The sequence below is a fragment of the Empidonax traillii genome, unplaced genomic scaffold (assembly GCF_003031625.1).
Source record: "Empidonax traillii isolate 1590-97213 ecotype Southwest subspecies unplaced genomic scaffold, ASM303162v1 scaffold72:size2462915, whole genome shotgun sequence".
Classification (NCBI taxonomy): Eukaryota; Metazoa; Chordata; class Aves; order Passeriformes; family Tyrannidae; genus Empidonax; species Empidonax traillii.
This window is the reverse complement of record NW_020955265.1, coordinates 590,342-617,454: the sequence shown is the minus strand read 5'-3', so window position 1 is coordinate 617,454 and position 27,113 is coordinate 590,342. Positions and strand designations below refer to the sequence as shown.

Genomic DNA, 27,113 nt, shown 5'->3' with positions numbered 1-27,113 from the left:
ACTAATTAGTATTTTTTCTAAACAAATACCAACAACTGAACATTTAACAATTGGACATTTCAAGGCTTGACCATGCAGACTCCTACTGAAGTAAATGGGAGATGGACACTTGGTCCCTCCACAAGCATAGTCTGATTCACTATTTGTTTTGTTGAAACTTTGGACTTGCTATTCCATTAATTGACTGTTCTCTTTGTCTTTGTATTTACTTTCCCAGATGTTCCAGCCTATCATTTTACTTATTCTCATCCTTGTATTATTTTCATCCCTTTCATACACAACAATATTTAAACTTGTCTTCCTTTTTACACTGTTTTTTGTACTGTAAGCCATTCGTCATTTACTGTTCATTGTAGTGTTATTTTCAGTTTGTTTATTTTGTCCACCCTCCAAGATAAGAAGTGCAAGAGACATAGTTTCTGTAATAGCCACTGCTGTAAAAACACTGAAGACTACTTGTTTGCCAAAACCAAAACAAAACCAAAAAAGCTGCAAAAAACATACCAAAAAGTCACCCAGTTGCATACGAAACCTGCTCACCATAGTGTTCCAGGTAAGCAAATAGAAAATGGTATTTTTCACTTTCTTTGGTTTTATCATTTTTGGATAAAAGCTTCCTGAGTGACTGAAACCATTTTAATATTTATTAATTTATGCCAAATCAGAAACAAAACAGAAATATGCAGAGTGGGTGTGAGGACTCTGTTACTTTCCTCTTCCCACTCCCAGAAACAGAATTTGTATTCTAGCTGCGTATGAATGGTAAAATCACATTCCACGTTGTATTCTGCCATGGTATGTCACAGCTTGTATATATATTTTGCATTACTGTGATGATGATGTTTTCCAGCACTGGATTAATGTGGGTTAGGCACCCTGGAGGGGACAAAATCAGAATGCTTGGTATATAAAGCACTCTTTAACTATGTCTAGGAACTGGAGCCCTTGAGAATGAGATGCCTGAGAAGGAGGTATCAGAGTAGTGTAGGAGTCTTCAGAGAGACACAGGCTGGCTGCATTTTCTCTCTATGCTCTAGAAAAATGACCCTGCTAGAGCCTAACTTGTACTGATGAGAGTGATGTAAGTCACCTTGTCTCATGTCGAATTTATCATATAACATTTCCCAGTCTGTAGCTACCACAGCTTTACATTCTCCAGGTTTCAGAACAAATTTTGAATGAACATGGTAACTCTTAGCTTGCTGAGTGATCCCCATCTAACCATGCCGTTGGTAGCCAGCGACCATAGGTGAGGGAAGCTTGTGTACATAGGTGTGCATCAATAGTCCCTGAATATTCCTGTCTTGCTTATGAGAGGCTGAACTAAGAATACAGGTGACTCATTACCTTTCTTTCACACTTACATGGGCCGTTCCTACAAACAGTAGATGTCCCACCATGAAAACCTCATCTGAAATGCCCAGTGGGGCTCAGTTTTCTTTTCTGTTTTATTCAAACTATGTTGAAACCACTGAGCTCCACAAATGTGAATTTTCCACAGGTGAAAAAAAATGTGTATTAGTGACATTTTTTCCCACAGTTACCATGTTAAATAATTTAATAATAATAGTGGTAATAAAAAAAAAAGCTAGGAATAAGAATTCCCTTTGACTTATGCTATCACACTTCACTTAACCCATTCCCCAGTGAGAAAAGTTCATCTTCATGCCTGGATTGTGCTCTGCTACTTGTTGAGAGACACCACTTTGAGAGAAAATCCTCAAAGGGCAGCAGAGGTGGAGAAATAAAATTTATGTTTTAAGAAAAAAAATAGTAAACTCTAAATATTTGGTATTAATTAAATATTGTATTTTTCTCCTTGTTTGTCTAGCTTTCCCTCAGCATACTCTGCAGGTGTAGTAACCATGATCATTTAAATTATTGACCTCTTTGATTTAAATTCTTATTCCTGCCAGAGGATGCTGTCATTATCTATTTTATAGTTAGCAAGATATGTCTAAAGGAAATTATAATCAATATATATGAGATAATTAGATAGCCTTGACTAGTGTCCCAAATAAAAACAAAGTCAGGCCCAAACTAATTTTGAGGAGTTTCTAAGCTACTTTAATTTACGCGTATGTCTTCAGACAAGATGTGGAGATAATCTCTGCACAAACACTGGCAGTTACAACTCCATTGCTTTCTCACAGTGTTTTTTTCTTGCATATAGCTGGACCTTTCCTAGACCTAATTCCATTGGGCAGCAACAAAGCAAATCAAAGCTGAAACCTTTTCAGACATTTAGGGAGCTATTGCAGAGGCTACAATCTGAAATAAAAGCACACCAAATTATACAAAACTATTTTAGAAGTTCCCAACAGTCTTTGAATCTGTGACAAGCACAGAGAATAGTGAGGAGCCCCACAAACAGAGAAATCTCAGTGAGAAATGAGATGTGTTTTTCCTGTCCTTTTTCATTCTCCTTGAAGTCAGGGATTGGAACTGCTTATCTGTTTCACACCAGATATTGTGCAATTTAAAAAGTTGCTGAGAAATCTGTATGAACATTTATTCTTAGCCAGAAGACAACATCTAGCCAAACAAATAAATATTCTGTCTTGCTAAATTGACATAAGTTAGCATTACGAAATGCAACAATTATACTTGCAAGAAACAACACAGATTCTCCCCACTCAGTTACTGGCCTGGTGGGCAAAGACCACTTCTCAGGTGAGCAAGTAAATGTAGCTGAATACATCAGCATCCTCTAGCAGGAGTGCAGGGGAGTCAGGCTGGGCAGAGGTAGACAGAATGCTTCTGATTCACTAATTCTGCCTGCTGCATAGCTTGTAATTCTGAATAGCAATAACATGAAGAATACAAATTTTAACTGCATGTGGCAAGAAGCTGGATATGCCCGGTCACCTATCAGTTCAGGTCTCACTTAACAGAGTAACAGTTCCCATTTTGTAACATTCTGGTGAAAAAAGTCATTGAATTTGAACTATGAGATTGCCTTAATTTAACATTTCTCTGAAATATTACTTTCTGTTTCCTGTGTTCCCAAGGAACTAATTCCATGTTCTTTCAAAAGGAAAAATCTTTCATCTATAGGCCTAATTCTGACATTTTTACACTTGTGTAAATTGGCAGTCACTCCAATGAATTTTTATGTATTTTAGGGAACAGATATATTTTTCCTTTAATGCAACCAGATAGATTCAATTGTACTTGTTTTCTATTTAGAGCCAGCTCTGAGTGCCCTGACAAAATCCCTCTGCAAATATTTTCTTTTCTGCTACTGAAAAATTCCCTTGTTCATCTTCTCTAGGATCAGAGATATTTCTTTCAACCAAGAATATCCATGCCTGAAGTTCCAGTTTAGAGATAGAATAAGTGTCTGCTGACACATGTCACCAGTGTTTCAGAATCAAAACCAGAAGAGAGCAGGTGCTGTAGTGCAGAAAAATGCCTGGCAGTCGGAAAATAGAAAATTGCCAAAAAACATGGCTGTCTAGATATGTGTTATAAAAAGAGATGAACTGCTCATGAACTTTGAGAGTTGTTTACAAAAACAAGCAGAGCTTCAGGGTATTACATGCCCTTTCCCTTAATCACCCCAGAATCTGATAGGTGAGTAGGAGACTTCTAAAGGCATCAGTATCACGGACATAGTTCCCATTGGCTTACATTTCTGTCTCTGATTTAATGCCAGGGGAAGTGATATTCAAACCCAACTTTTGCCATTACACATGCAGTTGCCTATGAGGAAAATTACAGTGGCTCTATTTAAAGTAAACATCTAAACTATCTGCCACTGATTTCCAATGTAACCTTGGAGAAGCGACATGACATAACACTTTGTTGGCTCTATTCCTCCACTGAGTTATGTGCTATCTCAGAAGTGCACAGCAGTAAGAGGAGACAGAATTTTTACTCCCTTCTGCCAATTTTATATATATATATATATATATAAATATATATATTTTTATATATATATATATATATATATATATATACCAATTGTATATATCCACTCCCAAAATGTATACCAGTGTTACCAAGGTGTACAACATTCAGGAATGTAATGTTGTGGATGGGTTAACTGCAGTGACAGCTGTGCTCTTCCTTCTTGTCACTAGTTTATGTGGCCATAGCACAATAGGTGTGCCGTAACCAAACTAGTGCCCCAGAACGGAAGATGCTCAGAAACAGTCTTGAGCACAGACTATTAACCAGAATACACACTACCTCGAGTATGTAATCAGATTATAGCCCATGCTGAAATTCACGCTGCTTTGCCTCCAGTCTTTCATGATGAAGAGAAATTTAGCAGAGGGCTTGTTTAAAATGCCCTTGCACCTTTTGTTTGTTGAGGTGCTGACCTTTGACACAAGTAGAGCTGATACCAGATATAGACAAAATATGCTTTCCTGGGGAAGCAGTGTGTTGAATGTAATAAACCTTCCTGCTTATTTTACCTGTGCCAGAGGCCAGAAAGCCACATCTGCTGGTTTGGCTCCTGCTGCTGGAGGAGGGACAGTAGGGACAGTTTCTGTTAAATAACTTCTTTTCCTCAAAAGCAGAAGTCACTAGTGCTACACTTAAGGGTATATAGAGTAATGATCCCAGGTTTTCAGAACTCACTGCGTGTTTTCTTTGTCTCAACTTTATTCTGCCTTTCCAGTATTAGGATGAATTTAATGTGGCTCTTTGACCTATGAGGTTGGTCCAGTGCTTGTCTCCTAATGAGCTCCTCAGTCTCACATATTTCTAATTCTTCACACTAACAGAAATGTGGGCCTTTGGCTGAGTGAAAACTCAAGCCTGGGATTTAATCCATTGTTTTCTTTAATTTTATTCTTTTTACTTCAAAGAGTTCACATAGCAAGACGAGAGGCACTGAGTTAGCAATATTAAAGAATAATAGCCTATGCTGATGGATAAGAGTAAAAAAAAAACATGTATTAGGAGTCTGTCTTCATGTGCAGTGGTGCAACTGTGCTGGCTTCAGGGAGGAGGCTGTGCTGTGGCACCTGGCCTCCAGCTGTGGACTCAGCTCTGCTCCCAGGCACTCCAGCTTCACCCCCAGCCGTGTCAGCTGGTGTTTGGATCCTAACGTCACAAAAGAAAGTCACACTGTTGCTTTATTTTTAAATCCTCAGAGTTTGGAGTCTGGGGATTTTCTTTAGGAACATTCAGTGGTGTACTTGGGCATCTTTGTTCAATTTTTAAATAATCTTTAAAATTTTTGCAAACAGCCCAAGTCCCGTTATTTATGTTACATGGGAGCAGAATAAGCACCCAAGTAATGTATTCACTGAGACTTACAGCTAGACCATATAAGGAGAAAAAATGTGTTTTCCCTGAAACCTGGTTTGGTATTTACTATAAAATGCACCCAGAGCTAAAATCTTTATACTGTGTATGGATTTTATCACAGATAGAAACTTACTGTTCTAAAGATGAGAGTGAGAGTGCTGACTAAGCCAAGATTGTGTGAAACCTCATATCATGCCCTTTTTCTCACTGATTTTCTTGTCATCAGCTGCTCTCCTCATAAAAATATATGTCACTCCTGCTCAGTGCATTCGAAGACACCCATCTGATAGCACGATTTATCCAGTTTTATGCTGCCTGAGTCAAGTATTTGGGGGCCCTTCTCTAGGTACATGTGGGGAAAAATGTTTCCTGAAATAGGAATTTACTAACTGTGCCTCAGTCACTGTCCACAGACACATCCAGGCACAAGTACCCAGCAGGGCAGTCGTACGTGTGTGTGGAGCTTCCACACAGGGGTTCTCTCTCAGTTGCCAAATGAAAGCAATTTATCACATAATGCAACAGGAGAGTTGTGGGCAGAGACATAAGGAGAGAGCTGGGCTCCTTGTGCCTGTGGCTCAGCAGGGGGAGCAGCTAATTTTTGCTGTGCCGCCTTCAGGGTCTCCTATGGACTTGGACCTGCTGGATCATTTTTGTCACATACACTCCCTTATCTTGCCCCATGCCAACACTTGCTATGGGCAGTCCCAGTGATTTATATCCAGGCCAAGGTGTTTTTGAACCTTCCTTACCAGACTTATGCCAGAGATGAGTTTCCCTGTGAAAGGGAGATTCTCCATCCAGTTTCAAGTGCTTTGCTTTGCTGAGACACCAAGTGTCTTAACAGACTGGAGAATCTGATCCAGAAACCTTATGAAATATCAGGAATATTTGGGTATATCCCAAAGAAACCATTATTGTAATTCTCAGAATGCAAGACAGTAGGATTACACAGTGCCTAATAATTCCACACTTCATAAGTAAGAGCATATTTAGAGTACAGAAAAAGATTTTAGGGAGGAGTGGTTTGCTTTTAGCTCTTTAAGATAGCTGTTAACTGACAAAACCTTTTGTTGTTGTTTTGCTGCTTTAAACAAAACTCCCTTTAAAAAGCAGTTTATGAGGATCAAGTTGCAAAGCTCAAAATAATCATACAAAAAAATATAACCCTGAAAGCTGTGTCTGAAAAACAGCAAAAAATCTGGACTACAATAAAAGAAACCTAAAATTGCTTATTGTCATAACTTTAATATTAACATTATCTGCTTTGCAAGCTTTAAAGACTGGACTGCACTATAAAACCTAAAAATGTCCTGGACTTGAAGTTGTTTACACAAAATATGAAGAGATATAAAGTTACAGAGCTGGGGGCTGGAAGAGGTGGCTTTAAAACCATCCTCCATGCACTGACGTCACATGGAAGCCAGCTGCGGGGATGATGCTGAACGGAACTGTTTTTCAGTTTGCAAAAGTTGAGGAGTTATTCAAAGAGAGTTGCAAATGCTGCCCCAGTTGAAAGGTTATGTCTTGCTCAGCTTTCTTATTTCTTTTAAAGATCAAGATTCACAGAACTGGATCCCTGCTAGCTATATGTTTCATTGCTTTCACTGCTGCTTAGAAATGGACAGAGAAACTTCTAAAGGATTTCTTATTCCATGAAAGGTATGGTTGCAGTTTATTTTAAATCAGTGGTTTTAAACACTTAAGATTAAAAAAGAAAACATATTACTCATGCAGCAAACAGTTATTTTAACATCAAATGTTATTTATGTGTAATGTGATGTTCATGTATGTTATATATGATCTTTATTCTTAGAGAAAGACTTCATTAGTTCAGCTAGTTTCTTCAGTGCAGGCAGAGATATATTAACACAACAGGAATGACGGAGCATTGTGAGCACTTGTTCTTTCTTTCTCTCCTTCTTTCTTTCTTTCTCTCCTTCCTTCTTTTCTTCTTTCTTTTCCTTCCTTCTTTCTTTTCATTCTTTCCTTCTTTCTTTTCCTTCCTTCTTTCCTTCTTCTTTTCCTTTCCTTCCCTTCCCTCTTTCTTTCTTCTTTTCCTTTCCTTTCCTTCCCTCTTTCCTTCCTTCTTCCTTTTTTCTCTCCCTTCTTTCTTTTTTCTTTTTCTTTCTTTCTTTCTGGCTCTAATTTCTCTCTTTTTCTGATTTCTTTCCCTTCTCTCACTCAACTGTACTTTCTTTTTATGTATAAAGCACACAATATTGTGACACATGGCACACGATTGTAAGTGAACAAATACATATGTTTACAATTTTCTTAGTCATCCAAAATACAGCTCTTTGTTGGAAATATAATTTAATTTCATTTTTTTCTGTGAAAACAAGGAAAGATTTGTGTCTCTGAAGGGCTGTGTACATCCAATCTAATTAAAATCTGTTGAAAAATAACATCTTGGCTGATGTCAAACAGATTATTTTCAGAAGTTGATAGAGGTTGTTTGCAAACTATTTTGCATTTTTAATATATGGATAGAAAGGGAATGAGTATGATATGGGGGAATAATGACTAACATCAAATTGTTGCTTAAAACATTTTTTGCTTGAAAGGAGGGAGGACTAAAGGAAAATGCAGCTGATGTAGACAAAATTGATTATTTGCTTGAATTTGACTGTTGTAATGAGCTTCTGACCTTGTCTAGGACATGCAGAAATTGCCAATACTGCAAGAGTACAGATACTGTTCTGATCCACAGAGCAAATTATAATGTGGCATTTTACATGCCTTTGTGTTGCTTAAGCCATGTGAAATACCCATGGGGACATCTCAGTGCACTCTACAGACAGAGGGTATATACCAGGACTGCACAGTGGATTTTATTTCTAGTAGGGGAAAAAGCAAGCAACACCCCCGCCCCCAAAATTCAACTGCTAACATCAGTAGACATGAGTTTTCTTCTCAGAATTTTTGGCAACAGGAAATTGTAGAAGTGTAAGAAGCAATACAAGCTTTTTTGTGAATCTTAGAGCTTCAAGTGGCTATCTGTAACTTCTGTAACTAACCTCTTTCAAGACTTGATTTCCTTCTCATGGTTTCATCTCTTTTTATAATCAGATTTCCATACAAAAAAATGGAAAACTGTTAAGATGAATGCAAACATGGCAATAGTACTAAGAAAACACCAGGGGTCTTTTCAGCACTATATTTGTGCTGTAAAGGAATACATATTATATCTATTCTTATATGTGTAAAAATAATATGCTATACAGTATTGACCTTTCTAGTAATATGCTGCTGATTAAAGTATGGTCATTATTACTATTAGTGCACTAGCAAAATCATCACTTGTGCAAGATTGTGTCTGCCTGTCTTGTTCATGACTTCACAGCATTTTCACATGGGGTTTTTAAAAGTTTGTTCTGACATGCATTTGTATAAGGTTTATAGGGGAGCAGAGAGCTGACTTTTGTTTATTTCACAGAGGTAGCTTGAAAGGTTATTAAGGCATAAATGTAGCCCCCTCCCCAAAAAAAAAAAAGCAAAAGCTAATGACTGTACTAAAAATTTCAATTTTTCAGTTAGCAAAGTGAGAAAGTATGGAAATGTTTTTAAAGTTCATTATCAATAGGTGTTTGGACTGCAACAGATCTTAGATGCAATAGTATTTTTTTGCAAGTTGCTTTTGGTCAGCACTTACTGAAGTCTGGCACAAAGCTGAAACACTGGCCTGGAGAGGTGCAGTCTCTATAGCCAGGCTGCATCCCCTAAGAGGCCGCGAGCAAACCAGTGCCTGGCTTCTCTTATCATGAGATGCTGTGCTGTCCTTCAGCAGGTCTTTGTTTCAAGGAGTTTCATGTTTTTATAAAGCTGCCCTGTATGTTTTTAGGCAAGGGAAAGGCGAAGGGTTTGAAATCTGTTTGTAGGCAGTTGAGGGACAGATTGCCATTTCAGAGCCACAAGAACAGATGCTTGGGGTAAGAGCCCTGAATTAAGATTGGACCCGTGATGGCTTGAGAGATCCTGTGGGAGGACTTGCTGTGACCCAAAGACCTGAGTAAATTGTTGGGTTTCATCTGAGCTCTTCTGCTTGCTCAGGAAAGAGTCTTCTCCAAGTTTGGCATCATCTTCCCAGTGAGCTGAATAATGGACGCTGTAAATGGTGATTACACAGTAGCCACAGCTGAATCAACAAGACTTGCCCAATAACATATGGGATGGGGAAGAACTTTGTGCGAAGCTCAGGAATAAATTTTTACTGTATCATAGAAAATGTGGGCAATGAAACGGGCAGCTCCTGTGAGTTTACAATCACTGATCATCGGTCAGGGAAATGAACAAATTGCAGGAAGGTAAAGTGGTCTTAGCCCTAGTTAACCCTCTGGTAATTAATTTGCCTGCCCATTTGATTTCTGGCAGGGGACCAAAGCAATGCAGAGGTGTTTTATCACTAGAACTAGATTCCGTGTCCACCTAAGTAACAAAGCAATTGGCTCTAAAAACTAAAATTAACAAGCTGAAGTATCAACATATGTGTACCAGCCATTATACCGCAGGAGCCATCATAACTGAATGCATGAGTGTTATTTTGGTCTTTCTGGCATTCTAAATGTGCTGATGGTAGTGGGGTTTCTGATGTAAAGCCTAAGAAGTCAAGAGTAACACCAGATCTGTAAAATCTGTAGCTGCTTTGCCACTTGAGCAGATCTAAAGTATTTCCTTTAAAATACAAATATTTAGTGGTTCATATAATAATTTTTTCATTTAGAGACACTGAGATATTAAAGACTTCTTAAGGGGAAGAAGAAACTGAAGTACAAATTAGTTAAATATTCTGAGAAAGGTTTTGGACTAGATTGTAGTTAGTGCTATGGGAGAATATTTTCAAGTTTTCCCTATGCTGGTCCTAAAACTAACATGTATAGATTTAGATTTGTAAATCCAAAAAGCTTGAAGTCTTTATAGTGACTGATAGTCCTTTATATAGTAGAATGATGCTTTCTACTGTATATGTGTTTGTACCTGTTATTAACTTTCCTGTCATGTTTTCCTTCATGTATTCCAAAGCATTCATATTGCTATGAGAATTTTCTGCATATATCAAGTTTACAGTCGTTAACTGCCAAAAGAACGTCACAATCTTTGTTGTGCTCCATGCATGCATGAAAGGAGTGCATGAATAAACATGATACCTTTACATTTGCAGTTGTCTTTTAAACAAACTTAAAATAACGTTTATCCTCAAGGGCAGATATTGCAGGATCCCACAGTCCTGAAGTGCCATTCAGTATTATACAGACTCAAATTCATTGAAAACACATTTATAGTGAAGACTAATGGCAAAGATGCAAAGTGGCCATGGTACAAAGCCCACTGTGGCAGATGTTACTGAATTCTGTGATGCTGAATGCATGTCCCACCTCCCCTTTCCAGACTGGGCCTCTGTGCCCTTGGGTTTATGTCCTGTAACACTTAGTTCATCCATATTTCAGTCACACTCCAGATAAATATCAAACAATCATATGATACTGTTTCCTGAAAGTACATTTCAGTTATGAACTTGGCGAATTTGCTTGGTTGTTTTTTTGTTCCCTGAAAGCTAGAATCAAACACAAGTAAGACTTATTCTGATAAACTTCCAGGAAACATTCAGGGAAGAAAGAAAAAAAGCAGAGCTCTCTTTGCTGTCGCACAGACTGTAAACATGGACCTGCGTAAACAGCTGGAGAATACTGAGAGGAACTGGAATAAAGAGAAGATGGAATTGCTGGAAAGATTTGACAATGAAAGGAAAGAATGGGAATGTCAATGGAAAGTCATGCAGAAGAAAATAGAAGAGGTACTTCTAAAAAAGCTCTGAGCACTACTATTTTCACTTGAGGTGATGTAAAGTCACTTCAACATTTTTTTTTTCTGAATTTTATTCTATTTCTTATGTGTTCACTGGAAGTTTCTAATAGCTAATAGTTGGATGAAAAACCTTGGATTAAGCAGTATTTGCAATTGCTCATTTAACAGTCATGAATAAAGAGCAGTGGGTGAAATGTCACTTTGTGTGCTATGAGATTGTTGGCTGTACATACTGCTGCCAGTTCTACTGGGCATGAGCCACACTGCCTATATCATACAGAGTTTTTTCAAGTACATACTGAACAGTATGGGGTTTAGGAAAATAAACAGTAACAAAAATATCTAGGTATCGTAATCTGGCAAAAAAGAATTAGATGGCAATGTCTGCTGGGGTAAATGGTAATATTAAAAAGAATGCATATATTAAATGCTGCATGATATAGAATCATTCTGGCTAGAACCTCCTCCACTTATGGATGGCTTTTAGGAGAGGAAACAGGTACAGTAAATAGCATGAAAGTCCTGACGCCACTTGTGTTTACACATACTAAGAAATGCTCACTCCCTGCCATTTGCAATGCATCTCCTTCCAGAAATAGTTATGGCAATTATTTATTTCTCTTTTAATTGTCCCTGCAGCAGAACCCTCTGGCACTATAATGTATTATATGAGTCTGGCAACATATAGAGGCAAGTTTTTTCATTTGTGAGCTTTTCACATTTTTCATCTAATATACACATGGATCAGTTTTTTCTTGTTCTCTGCCAACACTGTCCTGTGGCTGAGCAACACAGGAATGTATGGCAGAGATTGCTGACGTGAAAGTATGAGAAGTGAAATGGCCAGAGCCAAAGGAATCACAGGCATACACTGCCCGTTAAACCAGCCTGCAGCATAAATCCATAATGTCAGCTTTCTTATATTTTATCTGCAGTTCTTACTTGCAGATATGTTGGTCTTTGCCACATATTTCCTTTTGTGTTAGGACTTTTCTGTGGAGTTGTAACTAATTTCGCTGCCAAGGTGAGAATACTCCAAAAATTAGTAATGTGATCTGTGTACATAGTTGAACTTCATTTTCTTAGGTATATGAAGTGTTTTTGAATGATGGTAATGAAAAGGTATTCTGGCTATTAGTAGTTCTGGCAATGTCAACAAAGACTGTTTTCATCATGTTCTTTATTAGCATATGGGTTAGGAAAGCATGACTGAGACAGAAAAAGAGAGAGAGAATGGAATGGGGCTGAGGGGAAGAGAAATAAGCAAATAGCTGTGTACTGCAGGACCAGACAAACCTGTAGGTGATACCCCAAGGTTACTGATAACCTAAGGTCCCCTCTTAAGTTGTGTCATAGCTGCCCTTGATTTCAGTTGCCTGACATTTCTTCTCCAAAAGCCACATGCCTGGAGAACAGGGGAGATAGATACCTTTTAAATGCCATCATCTGTACAAGGATTTCCTCAATAAATTTTTTGCTGCCTTATCAGCTTGTATTTTTATTTGGTAGTTTTTTCTATCCCATCAAAACCTGACTTAATTCCTGGATTCCTCCAGGAAGACTTGTGTGGTTTAGGAGATGATATTATAGTTACGGATGCTGTCCTTCCCTCTTACTGCTATGTTGAATCAATATGAAGCTCTCATTTCTTGGAAATGGCAAAGTTCAGCCCTCAGTTTCCATGAGCAGCTGGGCTTTGGAAGTGAAATCTGAAAGCCTAGGATGAGGTCAAGTGTTAAGTCTCTGAACGTGAGAATACTTCTCATCTACAGCACTACCCATGAAATAGCCACATGTTCTTCATGTTGTTATTCTTTTTCACTGTCCTTCCAAAAGCTGTTGTGATGGCCTTGTGCACTGTGAGAGGGCAGGCAGATGGCTGTTCAGAGGTGCATGCTCTGTTCTTTCTTAGTAAGAGCAAGTTAAGAATGAATGTTTATAAAGAGCCATGGGATTCTTGGCACTGGGAATTATACTGTAAGCAGAAGAGGTTTTTATGATGTTGCTATTTTTTCTAATTTATAATTTATCACGGTTCCTAGTTTGAATGTGCTGGGTGACAGGAATTAACACTTTTTCATTTACAAATGAAACCACTGGATCTCAGCAGATAGCATGAAAGAAGACTGTGACAGTGCATTGCCAAATACTATTCTGCAGTACTGATTTATCACTCCAGTCAGAGGGAAGAACTCCACTTGCCTAAGAACCAGAAAAGTTTGCTCTAGTGCAGATGGCATTATATTTGATGTGAATTCACTTCCCCTCCTTCAACTAATATACTTTAATAGGCTGTAACATAGCCAGAACCCTCTCCTTCCCTCACATTTCCCCACATTCCCTATCCGTCAGATCAGGGCTGTGTCCACCACATAGTGCACTAAGATTATTTGGAAGACAATCATACAGCTTCCAACTCAAGGCAGAGCCATTAATCTCATGAGATCTCTTCCAATTCCAACCACGGTTAAAACCATGGCAAAGACTTTGTGAATAGTAACAACCCTTTCCTTATCCTGTGACAATAATGGTGTGAGAGCTGTCACACTAGGGGACTCAGCACTTTTCTACAAACACATAAAAAAACTTTCCAATCACTGCTACTGAGTGAACAAAAGAAGATAAATATGTATTTTACCATAAAGTTCATTAGAATACCATGATTTAATAGAAGGTTCTATTGTTTTTTCAGCTCTACCAGGAGGTAAGACTTAGAAGGGAGAGCAATATGAATGTCCGTGATAACAATGCCATTCAGAGCAAGATGCTGCAGCTGTCCATGCATTCCCCTACTTTGCAAGAGAGTGACACAGTGGAGCTGAACTTTCAACACAATGTGGAAAATGACAGAATGGAAAAAGGGAGTCTCCTCAGTAAAACAGGACATGAATATAAAGAAACCAGAGCCAAGAGCAGAAACAATACTCTGTTAATGGACAATCTGGCCTTTGAGAACCATGAGGAACTTGAAGACAGCCACAGCATCAAACCTTCCAAGAAAAATACCAAGAATTATATTGGTGATCTCAATGTAGTAAGTATGAGCATGTTTCAGTAAAAGGATGAGGAAAATACTGAGGACTTTGGCCTGCCAGGTTAACCTAAAGAACTGATCTCCCTGGTTTTAGCTTTCCAGCAAGTCACTACTTCCTCCTCAGTTTGCTGTCAGTGAGTGTCCTCTCACTATTTAAATGTGTTAACAGCATGCTCTTTACCTCTCTTCCTAATATGGGGGCACTTTTGTATTTTTTTTTGTGCCACTTTGCTGTGAGTCTTAAATGCGAATGACCACAAGTTTCAAAATAATTCTGGAGATACCATTTAAAACACTTGTATTAAAGGACTGTTTTTATATTTATAAAGGCTCTTAAAGAACTGGCCAGAGTCAGTGAAGAATTATGCAGCTATCAAGAAGAAATTCGAAAGAGGTCCAACCACAGAAGGTAAAAACGTATTTGGAATTTTTATATTAGAGGAATAAAATTAATAATAAGACTGTGCTCCTTTAGCTGTTCACTTAAAAGGTGGGTTTGCTGTTGGAGTTATTAGGAGTTGGGCAGGTCCTACCATCCTAGTGTTTCAGTGCTCAGCATAAAACATTCAAATGAAATTTATTAGCAAAATGGAGTTTTTCTACAGAACCTACAAATTGAAATTAGTATTTCTATGAGATGAAATTGTACTTCTTTCTAATGGCTATATGGAGGATTGGCAAAGGGAACAGATAGTTCTATCTGCCCTGGTCCCATTTTCATGCAGTTCTGTACAAGACTGTATGTGTTTGTCAGGCTGGGAAGTTTCTTAAAGCCCAGATGTAGCCATAAGCATGGGGGATATGACAGGAACTGGCAACCCGAGTGCAAAGAAGGCAAGAGAAGGAAGAACCACCATACATTTGTACTAATGGAAAGGTAGCAAGTCAGCCCCTGAAAGGTATGGCAAATGAACATTCCACCATCAGTTAAAAATTCAATATTTGTGGTTTTCTTTAGCAAGCTAAATACCAGACTTCCCCTCAAGTTGTGCAGAAATCCTCAGGTAAGACTGAATTTCTGGTGTAATGGGGTGCTCATGAAAAAGATTGAGGAAGGCTGTCTTAGCTATAATGAGACCCCATGGAAGTGTGCATCATGGCAAGCTCTTCTTAGATGCTCACAAAGAGAAGAGGGACTTCTTATACTCCCCCATGCTGTCACTTGGCTGTATGTCACTAATTTATTATTGTAGCTGGGCTAGTGTTTGTATCTTTAAAGCAAATAGATTCATAGCTGATGCAGTTTCTGAAGGTGATTTTTTAACAGATCTCAAAAGACATTTTTACTGTCATATGTAAGGTTAGGAGACCTACACAAGGGAGGCACTGTGTCCTGAGGCTTCCTTCAGTCACTTTATAGTCAGGTAGACTCATGGGAGTTATTAGAACTCGCAAGATCCCCCTGTCCTTATGGTAGAATAAGTAAGAAAATGAAAAATCACCTAAAAAACTCAAGAAAAGAATTATAGTGGCAAAGGGAAGGAATACAAATTACTTTTTTTTGATATTTCTTCAAATTCTTCATGTATGTTTCAATTATACTGGGTGTATCAGCTGCAGCAAAACTGCTCCCAAATCTCTTTAGGCAGACAGTGTTAAAATGCCCGCTCACGGGGAGAAGGAATCCGTGCTGAGGTCCCCTGGAGGGATCCTTATTGCTCATCTCTAAAACACCTCTCCTGTTATTTCCAGAATGAAGTCACTTCCTTTCCTGGGGGAATTTGAGGAAACCCAAAACACAGTTATTCTGCCTGAGATGAACCATGTGTCCAGCAATGAATCACAGACTTCAGTTGCTTTTGAAACAGAGGAACATAATAATAGGAAGAATCTGATGAGCTCCACCGAGGCTTTGCAGAACATGTCTTATGGCGGTCTTACTGGTGACATAGGAACAGACTTCAGTCCTTGGCAGAAGAAAGAAGCTCCACCAGTTCCTCCACGGAGCACTTCTCGGCACCTAACAAACTCACTTTCTACAGTTGTACAGCTTTCTGAAGCACCAGTAAGAGACCCAGGCATCAAAAGCAATTGTAAGGTTCAGGACTATTGGAGTAGAGGGAAACTGAGGAATTCTTCACCTGTAAACAAGAATGAATCTGCAGCAGCCTGTGCAATTGAAGGGCAGGCTGTGAAAGTTCCTGTGATGGTAACTGCTGCAATACCTGTAACCAAAAATGAGTGCAATGTTCCAGCAAGTTTCTGCCACAACACTTGGGCATATGATGTGATCAAACTTGGGAAAGACAATAGAAGTGAGCCTTTCCAACTGTCAGCCCAAAAGAGTTGTTCAGACGGAAATATGGCCCAAAGCAACAAGATGCATCAGAAACAAAACCCCAAGTCTCACAGCAGCCCTTTCTACAGTAATGACTTTTATGCCCCTGCTACCCTGCACAATGACATTCTGGAAGACACCAGACATACTTTGGGAAAGAACCAAAGAAATGAAACATTAGCAGCAAAGATCGATGAGTTTAATCGGACTGTATTTCACACAGATAAACATAACAATGCTCTGCAACAAAACCAGGTGCCTCAAACAGCATCAGAAGATCACAAACCCTGTGGCCCACTGTGTGACTCTGCTACTAGCAGGACAGAAACTGTAAATACATCTTGTGTTTCAAATCCCAAACTCTCTGCAGCCAAGGAGCAAGAAGCTAGCAACCCCAGCAAAGCTGTCAGGACAGCAGGGCAACAAAAACAAATGAATGGACATCCAAATACTAGTGGTTATAGGCACATGCTTCAGGAGCATGACTGGAGACCAAGTAATTTATCCGGTCGCCCGCGCTCAGCTGACTCAAGGTCGAACTATGGCGTTGTTGAGAAGCTTTTGAAAACCTATGAAAAATCGACAGTGACTTCTCCATGTAATGCAAAATGCTGCAAAGATAAGTGGACACAGGCAAATTCTGAATTCACTGATGGGGGTTGTGAGAAACTGAGTCAGTATTTAGAAATGCTCCAGATTGAGCAAGAAAAGCAAGAATTTCCGAGGAATTCAGCCAAGCATATTGGGCAGCAACTCAAGCAAGGAAAAGAGAGACAGAAGTTACCAGAGGTAAGGTTCATAAGAGTGGCAAGACCAGAAAAATTCAGTTTCATACCAAGCCTCAGATTCTAAAATTAGGCAGATTAACATTGTATTGTAAATAATTATGTAGAAATAAACATTTTAAACCAGGAACTGGATGAATCAGGAGCATTTCCTCTGCAGATCATAGAGCTGTAGGAGGGCAGAAGCATATAAGTAAGAACAAGAGTGGAGATGTGTGCCAGATTCTGATCCCTGCTGTTGTTCTCTAAAGCTAGATTTTAACTGCAATGCAGTTAGGCAAGGATTGAACTAGTGAGAACTGCAATCGAGTTTTAACCCCATCTTTCCTTCCTTTTGGTATTTCATAAGCCTTCTCAAAGGGCTTAAGCACTCTTGGCCATGTCCAAAACTCTAGAGGACTTAGGTAGCATTCTTCAGTATCCAGGGTCCTGCTTGGTTCATGATTTCCTTGGAACTGCCTATGACAAAGAGGTATTGTAACTCCATAAATTTTCCAGTAATGAAGTGACCTCCTCTTACTCATGTCTCAGTACCAGCTTCTCCTATATGTTCAAACATAGGCTCACAGAAACAGAAGAGCATGGCATGACTAATTAATTTGTATTTGGCTGAATTTTATTTGCAGAAGTTTAGAAATACTTCCTTTGCCAACATTCTTTCTTAATGAAGAGAGAAACAGATGGTTTGGAAAATATACTATAAATTGCAGGTTCTGTAAAAGTCCACAAAGGAAGAAAATTTTTTTTCGTGAAGTGCTCCTTGGGCAACAAACACAAATAGATATGCCCTTTAGAATCTCAAAAAAGAGAAGGCAGGTGTGTTTTGAGCTGAGAAACTCAAATGGGTTCAGACTGTCAGCTGGTATGCTTTAAACTGTCACAAATTCACAGACTTCAGTGGAGCTATGTGGATTTAAGCAGCTGAGAATCTGACCATGCCGATTTCCTTCTGCATGTCTTTCTGACAGCCTTGCAGTGAAGCAACATCTCTTGCTTAGTAGACACATTTTTGCTACAGCAAAGAAGGAAAAACCCATGAAGCTTACGATTTCTTTTTCATCCAATAAACTTCTGACAGGAAAACAATTTTTCATCAATGGAGGAAAGAATAATGACTAAATAATGACTGAGTTTATACTGATGTAAGCCCAAAATAACTTTATTAAGCCAATTAGATTTTAATTCTCCATAGGTTCACACTTTATATTGTCATTTCTATCCGTACAAAGTGTAGAATACTGCCTGTTTAGGAGTTAACATTTTAGGTCCAGCACCATTCACGTCACAGAGCTGTAAGGAACTATACATGGCATGAGGCATTTGGTTTATGTTCATTATTTCCATTTCACATCACTGTAGCTATGATCAAAATCTGTTGGGTTTCCTAAGGCTCTGCAGGTAGACATAACACTGTATTTACATGTAAGCATCCTGAATTAGTTACCAAGTGTAAACAGCTTCACACTGAACAAATGGAAAAAGAGTTCTTAACAGACTATGTGACTGCTGAAATAGGATCTATCAAAAAATACCTGAAAAATATGTAGATCTTTCTTCAGTAATATAAGATGGTATTCTGAGTTCTATACTTAAAACAGTTTGCAGTGTTCATTGACAAAAAAAACCTTCCAAAAATTAAAAGAAACAAGAGGTAAATGTCAGTTTTGCCTTGAACTAACATTTTATACCTTTCTTTGTGCCTGACACTTGTCTCCATGTATTTTAAACCACAACTGATGTGAGAATCCCCGTACGTAGAAATAGCTGTTCTTTTGCATTCTGTACATGACTGCACTCCTTTTAATAGCTTCCGACCACCTGTTCTGAGGTCACCGCAAATGTCTTCCTGCATTCCCACTGCATTCCGCAAAAGCCGTAACTTGTTAAACCAAGGAATTGCCTCTGTGTTCCAGATCTGTGTGCCAGCTAAATGTTCAAGTGAAAAGGGTTTTTCCCGTCCTGCTCGGCCAGCAAATCGACGCTTACCTTCCAGATGGGCATCTAGATCCCCGTCAGCACCCCCTGCTGTGAGAAGAACGGTGTACAACTGCTCTGTCTCCTTTCGGTCAGAGACCTCAGTAGTCTGAACCCAGAGCTGGGTTGGATGGTGTTGTGAAAGCTCTATGCCTCATTATAACTGTGTTTGGTATGTGTCATAGCAACCAGTTCCACACTGTTGTATTTTGTCCAAGAGTGACCCCCGCCACATGCTGGACAAAGCATTCTGAATCTTAGGTCATCATCACCATGGTCTTCAGTGTTTTTATTGAGATGAAATAACTATACCTCTGGTTTTCTCTGTTTGTTTTTTTTTTTTTTTTTGGGTAGTAGTTCACAAGTAATTAATTTTGAACGGCATCTTCCTTAATTTGCCAATCAATTTTGAGTTGAAACAATGTATAGTGCTGTATATTCTGACTCTTCTGCAAACAGCAGAACGTAAAGCTGTATGCATGATCATGTGTGTGTAGGTGCATGTGTTGGACTAGGAAGTATACAGGCCTGTATTTAGAAGAGACAAACTGTGCTAGTGTTGACATTGAAATTGCAACCTATATGCCTACATATATATATATATATACTTCATGTTTATTTTAAAAAGTTTGAAATATACAGTCCTGATGACATTTATATTTTGTATATCTTTTACATAGGTTCACAGGCGTAGTATTTAATGTAAAAAATACTTAAATATTCATTTTTTGTGACTGATTGCAGCGATAATGCCTTGCACAATATGTATCTGAAGCAGACTAGCTCGACTGATTTGTCAGTCATGCTTCATGGCATCCTCGTTCGGTTTCCTAACCCTTATGCTAGTCAAAATACCCAAACATATTTTTTTCTGAATTAAAATATTATATGATTTGTAATACATTAGCCTTTTTCAGCACCAGAGACATTTCTGAAATGTTCCAATCCCTTTAAAAAGCTTAAATGTGCCATTTTATATATAGCATACTGTAAACACTTCGGTAATTTCAACTACTGTAACATACAATTTATGAAGGGAAGAAAAGGGTTGTATATGCTTAAATCTGTAAAACTTATTTTTCCTTCTAGCATTATACTTTGAGGTTTGGCAAAGTCAAATAACAATGGACTTGTTTACTTTCACTCAAGGCAGGAGAACAAACGCCGCTGTTCCCAGTGCTGCAGCCACACTCCTTTTTTTACTCTCCTCCTAGACTAGAGTGCCTGAGCCACTTGCTCATTTACTGCTCCCCAACTGACTCGTGGCAGTCAGTTACGAAGTTTACTTGCACTCTGGCAACAAACTGCATCTAGTATGGAAATATTGCATCGAGGTATGATCACAATTGTGCCCAAAATTCTAGACACGTGGCATTGCAAGTATGTTTTTGCCATCACTTGACTTGGTATTATGGGCCATCTGAATGACATACACAGAGCCTGGCTTGTTCCTTCCCACAGCGTGAACAAAACATGGATGCTTCCCAGACTCTGAACTTTCAGAAAGACAGTGTCCATCATCCTGGAATTTTTGCACCCTCTGTTAGGCTGCTGCTGGATACATAGTGCAGTAATGATGATAAATGTTACCTTTAAGGAGCATGTCTAGGTTAAAAGGAGTAAAGAGGCACTTCTTCAACATCAGCCTGATCTTGTCTTACAACTTTTCTTCTCCTAGAGAAACACAGGATGTTCAAAGGAATTTTAAAAATCATCCCGGGATTCATTAATGTGCACATCTTTTTCTGTGAATGTAAAAAGGATTTAAGAGAGAGTGTAGGCTTTTGTCCTAGTGAATTGTATATGTGGCAATATAGGGAAAATTAATTGTGCTTAATTTGGTAGTGATCTGTTGTCCTATTCCAGTCATGTTGAGAATTCATGCCTTTTTCCTTCCTTTTAGGACCTTATTGTTCTTTCCTCTACACTAGCTTTGATTTTGAAGAGAGAGAAAAGAGGAGGCCATGTGTTCTGAGCAATATAGCCTTTATGGTAGCATCGTTAACTGTTTGGGATTGTCAGTATCGGAACAAGCAGGCATTAGAGCTGTAAATCCCTCCTTGTCACGCCATTGTGGCTGTCTGCTTGGCACAACTATGCCCACAGTAATTTGTCCTATCTAGACTTCTGGTCCTTTCTAAGTCTATCCCACTACAATAGTGGGAATAGGAAGACTTCAAGCCAATCAACAATTCATCAAAATTTACTCAAACATTGCAAAGTTATTGTTGGAAAAGATACAAGGACAGAAAATCTTGAGGAAAAATTATACAGTTTGTATAGAGACAGAAATCTATGTGCTTAGGTGAAAAATCAAGAGTTCTATAAATTTGCCTGCTTGCCCTAATTTAGAGATTGCACTGCATTAACTTCCTTAGCACTAGAAAAATTAGAGATGATTCACAGTAAATTTGGAACATGGCTTAATATTCTATCTAACTGTGGAAATTAGCAAACCAAAATGCCTTGCAAATTGACCTGTTAATGCCTAAGTAGCTGACCAGCTTTAAATGCCTAGGGCCGAGGAAAGAGTAATATGAAAGAATTGTAAAAAAAAATGGTTCTTTATTTCAGTCAGAGATGACTGAAATAACACTTTAAATTACCTTTAAGGTAAAGTTAAGTAGTTTTGTTCTGAAAAATGGTGGTGCATTTTGTTAACTATGAAAGCATTTCCGTTGATTAGTCAGTGAAGGTGTTTCTTTAGTTCCCTTCAGTTTCTTTGGTTGCCTTTGACATAGACCACACTGTTGAATAACAGAGAAAGGATCAAATATCGACAACATTCCCTGATGTATGTAAGTTTAATGAACAGAAGGTTTTTGAAATAAACTAATAGGTCAAGGACAAGTTCATTTTGTCAAGATTTTCTGTGTCCGCCTAATTACAGACATTGATTCTGATGCCCAAAAGTATCAAAACTGGTGATTTTGGTTTGCAGGTGGCTAGTTGGACATACTCATTTTAGAAAATTACCACTGTCAATGTTTAAATATTTTCTTCAGCTGCACCCATAACAGGGCCAGAGGACTGTGGTGATTTTTCTAGTTCCCATAGCTGTGATTACTGAACCATAGTAATGGCTTCATTCACTTATTTGCTATAGGGGGAAGAGCTCTGCTGGGTTTCATTCCCCTGTATTATTTCTGACAAGGAAATCTACACATACACACACACTCATGCAAGAAACATAAATGATCTAACTATAACTTGACCTTTCTATTAATCCTAGTGTCACTTATGGAGGTGGTGAGATTTGTAAGCCTGTTTTTAAAATTGGTTTTTAATATTATTCCTCCATATGCTGTCTGAAGTCTTAATGCAGATATATGTTTTTCTTACTTGCACTCTGAATGAATCTAAAACTCTTTATTGCATGCCTATGGGCGTGCAGACACAGTCAGCTGCCCACTGAAATGGGGATGCCGCCAGGAATCAGCTGGCTGGTACTTAGTTGACAGAAAGCATCATTCTCCTTCATGCTGGGAGATGGAGCCGTAATTGTTCCTTGAGACCCTTTTAGGGAGGAACAGGGCAGGGTAGAAGCACACAGAGTAGAATCATTTAGACCTTATTTGCACATGCTACAGAGCAGGCCACCTGGAGACTTTAAAAATGGCCTGACTCAGCCTTTGCTAGAGGCAGGAGTAGAGAAAAAGAGTTTCCTGTAAAACCCCTTGGTATTGTTCCTCAAACTCAGAGTACATTTCCAGTAAGTGTTTTGTCTTTACAGAGTTAGTGATAGACTTCTTATGTATCTTTAAAATGTTGCTGAAGGGATGAACTCTGCTTGTTCTCTACCAACAACACAATTATCTTTCACTATTATATACACTGTAAGGGAGTTGGCTGTTACATATAGGGAAGACTTGCCAATCAGTGTAATATAATTTTCCAGAACATTCAGAACACCAATCTATTTCTCCAATTGTCTATTTAAAATTTTTTTTCTGTAAATAGGGATTTTGTATCCAAATGGCTTCAACAGCATTTTAGCAAAAATCTACAGCAATACAGAATGCAGGACATTTCCCTTACAGGTTTGTTATTTCTGGACCAACCTTAAATTTCCTAGCATGCAAGAACTTATGCAATTCTCATAGTGCTGCTATGCAAAGAATTTCTTTGGCTTTGAGAATGTAACAAACAACTCTAGCCATTTTACTGCTGATATTCTCTATTGGACTCCTCTGTAATGGTGTCTTTGGTTGTGTACATGCTCTTTAAACTGGAAGGTGGAAAGCATTTACTCTAAAAGCACTAAATCAAAGCCCGTTGTAGCCTCTCTGGTCTTTCCACCCATTCTCAATTTCCAGTTGATGTGTATTTTTATGTGGTTTATTGCCATTGGTCTGTATGTATATGTCATACCATAGGACTTTCTATCTGTACTACAGCCAAAATATTTTTTGCACAGCCTGTTGTAAAAGGTTCTGATATTACTACTGCCATTCACAAATATATTAGATCTTGATCTATTGTTTTGCATCACTGAAAATGCACTTTCTTAGTCAACTGCTAGTGGCATATATTACACAAAATTTTGTTTTTTGAAGTTATGATTAGTCTGCTTTTGAGATTTGATTCTACCCCTCTCCCTTGCATCTTTTCTGTTTGTGAAGTACTTGCATCAGCAGAGACATCTTTCTGATGTGTACAGTTGATGCAGTTGCTGTGTGGCTTTGGGAGCTCATGCCTAAGGGAGCCTTGCTAACTCTTTTACTCTAAAAAGTATTGTATCAGAATTTCCATGGTGTAAGAGAGATTGAATCTTCAACACAATCAAAGTGAAAGTGTGGTTTATGCCTTTTCTTTAGTACCTGCAATCTTCAATGTTTCTATGGGTCCAGAGTTTATTTGCTCCTAGTGGTGCATGTTTGTGTGTGTGTATGGTCAAGATGCATTGAAAAATGACACTGTAGGGGAGTCAATACATCTTACACTTTTAAATCAGATTATTTAATATGTAAGCCCAAAATATTCCACCCTATTGCATGAGATAATGTGACCTTGTATTACAGAGTAGATTTGATCCCAATATGAATTGGGAGAAGAGAGCAGACACAGCACAAATAGGCCTAAGGTATGTAATACAAGTAAGCAAGCTGTGCCGGCTGATGTTAAGGGATGAGCTAAAATCCCTTGACTAGTCACCTCATTAAAGCCAGAGGTTCTTTAAAACTGAGTCTCAGTGGATGCATAGACTTCTACTAACCTGCTAATGTGTCACAGGGATTGTAATGCTGAGAAGCCTGATTCTGATTGCTCTTCCACCTGGAGGGATGCTACTGCCTGTGGCAGATGTGCCTACATAGTCTTTTGTCAGTGCCCCTCAAAATTCCCTGAGGTAGTTTACTGCAGCTAGAAGAATTTCTAAATCATATTCACAGTAGAAACGGACTTTCATTAAAGAAAATTACATTCATATGTGAACTCTGCAAACATGACCACTGCCAACTGTCATGGTGACACAGAAAATCAAACCGAGTTTTACTGCTATATCAAGAGACATCTGCAGCAGATCAGCTGTTCTGGTACCATATATGATGCAGAGCTGCTTAAGATATTGTTGTTGGAAGTTCACCACAGACAGATATGTGTGTACATACAGTCTGCTTGTTTCTTTGCAGAATCTTTCTAGTTTCCACAAAGATATTCTGATCATTTTGGGAGTCTGGGAATTTTTTTTCCCCCAAATTTACCTAAAAGCAATTGAGCTACCCAAGTTATTGCTGATAAGAAGTCTCACAGATGTTCTTCTGAAACCAAAATACCTGCTCCGAGAAGTAGCTGGCTACCAAATGAGATAAGATGGTAAGATCTAAGTTGAACAAGCCAGTTCACAAACTGGCTCATATGCTGTTACATCTCTGTGTACACACACACACACACACACACACACATATCTTAGGAACTTATCCTCCAGGAAATCCCACATGCCCAGTGCAGCTGTTTTTGCCATATGACACTATTTACTGTATATAGGAGTACCACAGTCACACACATAGTACATACAGAAAAATGATGTCTAATATTGTATGTAAACAGACTCCTCCTAAAGAATGGTGCTGAAATGCTTTACATTAAAAACAATATGTGACTTAATGAGATCCACTAGTTTCTGAAATCTCACTTTTATATAAGTAAATACAATCAAATATTTTAATGAAAGAAATGTGCTTATGCATGTCACTTTTTCCTTCCAAATAATATAAGCCTACCTTACAGCTCTGATCCTAATTTTGCCTCATGTACTGCAGGTTAAAAAAAAAAAAAAAAAAAAAAAAAAAAAAAAAAAAAAAAAAAAAAAAAAAAAAAAAAAAAAAAAAAAAAAATGGAAATAGAGATAGTTAGAAAAGTCCTGTCAGTGCCTCTAGCTTAGACACTGCAAAATGACTGGTACTGGTCTCACTGTACATGGATGAGACTTTGACAGCTTACTATTAAATAGTTTTTACCATGCAAAGAAGATGATCTTCCATTTCTCCTCTCTGTAGTTTTATTCCTTCCATTCAGCCACCTAAAGAGAAGTAGGCCTGGTAAAAAAAGCTGTGTGGAAGCTTCTCTTCACTTTCCAGCTTCTCTTCTGCAGGCCTCAAGACCTGCAAAACACATCATGTTTGAGAAGATGTGAGAAACCAGAGAAAGATGCCTTTTGGGGTCTTTCTGCAACAAGCACTGCATCAGCCCGTTTGGGGCTGAACAGTTTCATGGGGTTTTTTCCTACTGTAGCGTAGAAAAAGCTGTTTCCTCCTCTATGCAGGAATCTGTCTTTAAACCAGCTCTTGGATGGGTTTCTGCAATTTTAATTCATTTTACAGCAAAATTTCACAGCAGTTGGGACAGAAAGTGAAGAATTCGTCATCCTCTACTGGAAGTTGGCCAAAAGCTGAACTAGATGTACAAAGGGCCAAGACAAACTTAAAATTCTTTAAAAGTCTTCATCCAAAGTGATCTGCAGTCAGCCCACCAAGGTTTTTAGAAGTCGACTGTCTCTTTAAGCTTGACTCTGGGAAATAAACCAACTTATTTCTGCTGTAGTGAGTGGAAAGTGGATGATGAAAGTAGTTTGCAACATTCAGAAATGAAGATAACAGTGGTCTGGTGATTTAAGTAGCATTATGCTGTTTGCACAGCCTCCTATGAGTAATTATGTGTTAGATACTCTGTTTTTCCTAGGATGCTGTTTAGTGCCACCCTGCATGTGTTTTGGTCTAAACTGTCTCACAGGAGGTATACATATATATATATATATATATCTGGAAGAACCAGGCTGATATAATGCTGAAGCCACCATCTCTCTGATCATTTGAGAAACATTTGAGAAAATCAAAGTTCACTGATTCAGAGTGCCTGCTGTCCTTTTATGTCTGTACACACACAGATATGTACACATCATATGGATATATATACAGATCAATTTTTTTTTAATGCTTCCTTCTTGTTTTTGCACTGTATGGAAACTAGAGTGAGACCTGTAAACAGTTACAATCAGTCTTAGCTAAAATGGAAGAAACAAGGGTGTGACACTGGACTTGGGATCCCAATAAAAATCCCAGTAAAAGGAAGCGCTGAGACATTTTAGGGTAGGGAGTTGAACCAAGTCATTTATCACTCATAACAGCTATAGCAGTCCTAGTCATTTCTTATGCTATTTTGTTCAAACATTATAGGTTTGACTCCGTCTTTACAGGGCCAGTGTGAGTATATTTATATTTTTCCCTCCCTACATTGTCCTGTGATTTGGAGAAAGACACGCTGTAGAAAAAGGACTTCAATTAACAGTAAAGATTTCCCCAGTTCAGGAAGATTGGATTCACTTCATTCACTTGGCACACAGGGGTCAAATGTAAGCTGTGTCTGACAGAAATATATTGAAAGTTGGAGAGGAATTGAATCTTCAAATTCAGACTTCTGTTTTAATCTAATTGCTGCTTGAACCTCCCTAAAATCCAAACCAAAATCCAAACCC

General features: G+C 38.4%; 2 protein-coding genes across 4 annotated transcripts in view; both read left to right on the top strand.

Moving 5' to 3' along the window:
- The window catches only part of SOGA3 (SOGA family member 3), a 37,075-nt gene extending 26,194 nt beyond the window's left edge, over positions 1 to 10,881 (top strand). Inside the window, exons 7-9 of one of the 3 annotated variants that reach the window (XR_003570868.1) lie at positions 218 to 553; positions 6,821 to 6,927; positions 10,863 to 10,881. Coding sequence is in view for 1 of the 3 variants with exons in the window: in XM_027880542.1 (XP_027736343.1) it covers positions 6,821 to 6,883 (63 nt within the window). In the remaining 2 variants the exon portion in view is untranslated. Of the gene's footprint in view, positions 1 to 217; positions 554 to 6,820; positions 6,929 to 10,862 lie in introns of those variants that run through there. The other 2 variants (XR_003570869.1, XM_027880542.1) reach the window with 2 other exon arrangements.
- Positions 10,882 to 14,119: 3,238 nt separating this feature from the next.
- On the top strand, positions 14,120 to 21,991 carry KIAA0408 (KIAA0408 ortholog). Its single transcript, XM_027880544.1, has 4 exons — positions 14,120 to 14,238; positions 14,434 to 14,513; positions 15,797 to 17,171; positions 19,081 to 21,991. The coding sequence occupies exons 3-4, from the start codon at positions 15,798 to 15,800 to the stop codon at positions 19,252 to 19,254; spliced, it is 1,548 nt and encodes a 515-aa protein (XP_027736345.1). The 5' UTR covers positions 14,120 to 14,238; positions 14,434 to 14,513; position 15,797; the 3' UTR covers positions 19,255 to 21,991.
- The last annotated feature ends 5,122 nt before the right edge of the window (positions 21,992 to 27,113 follow it).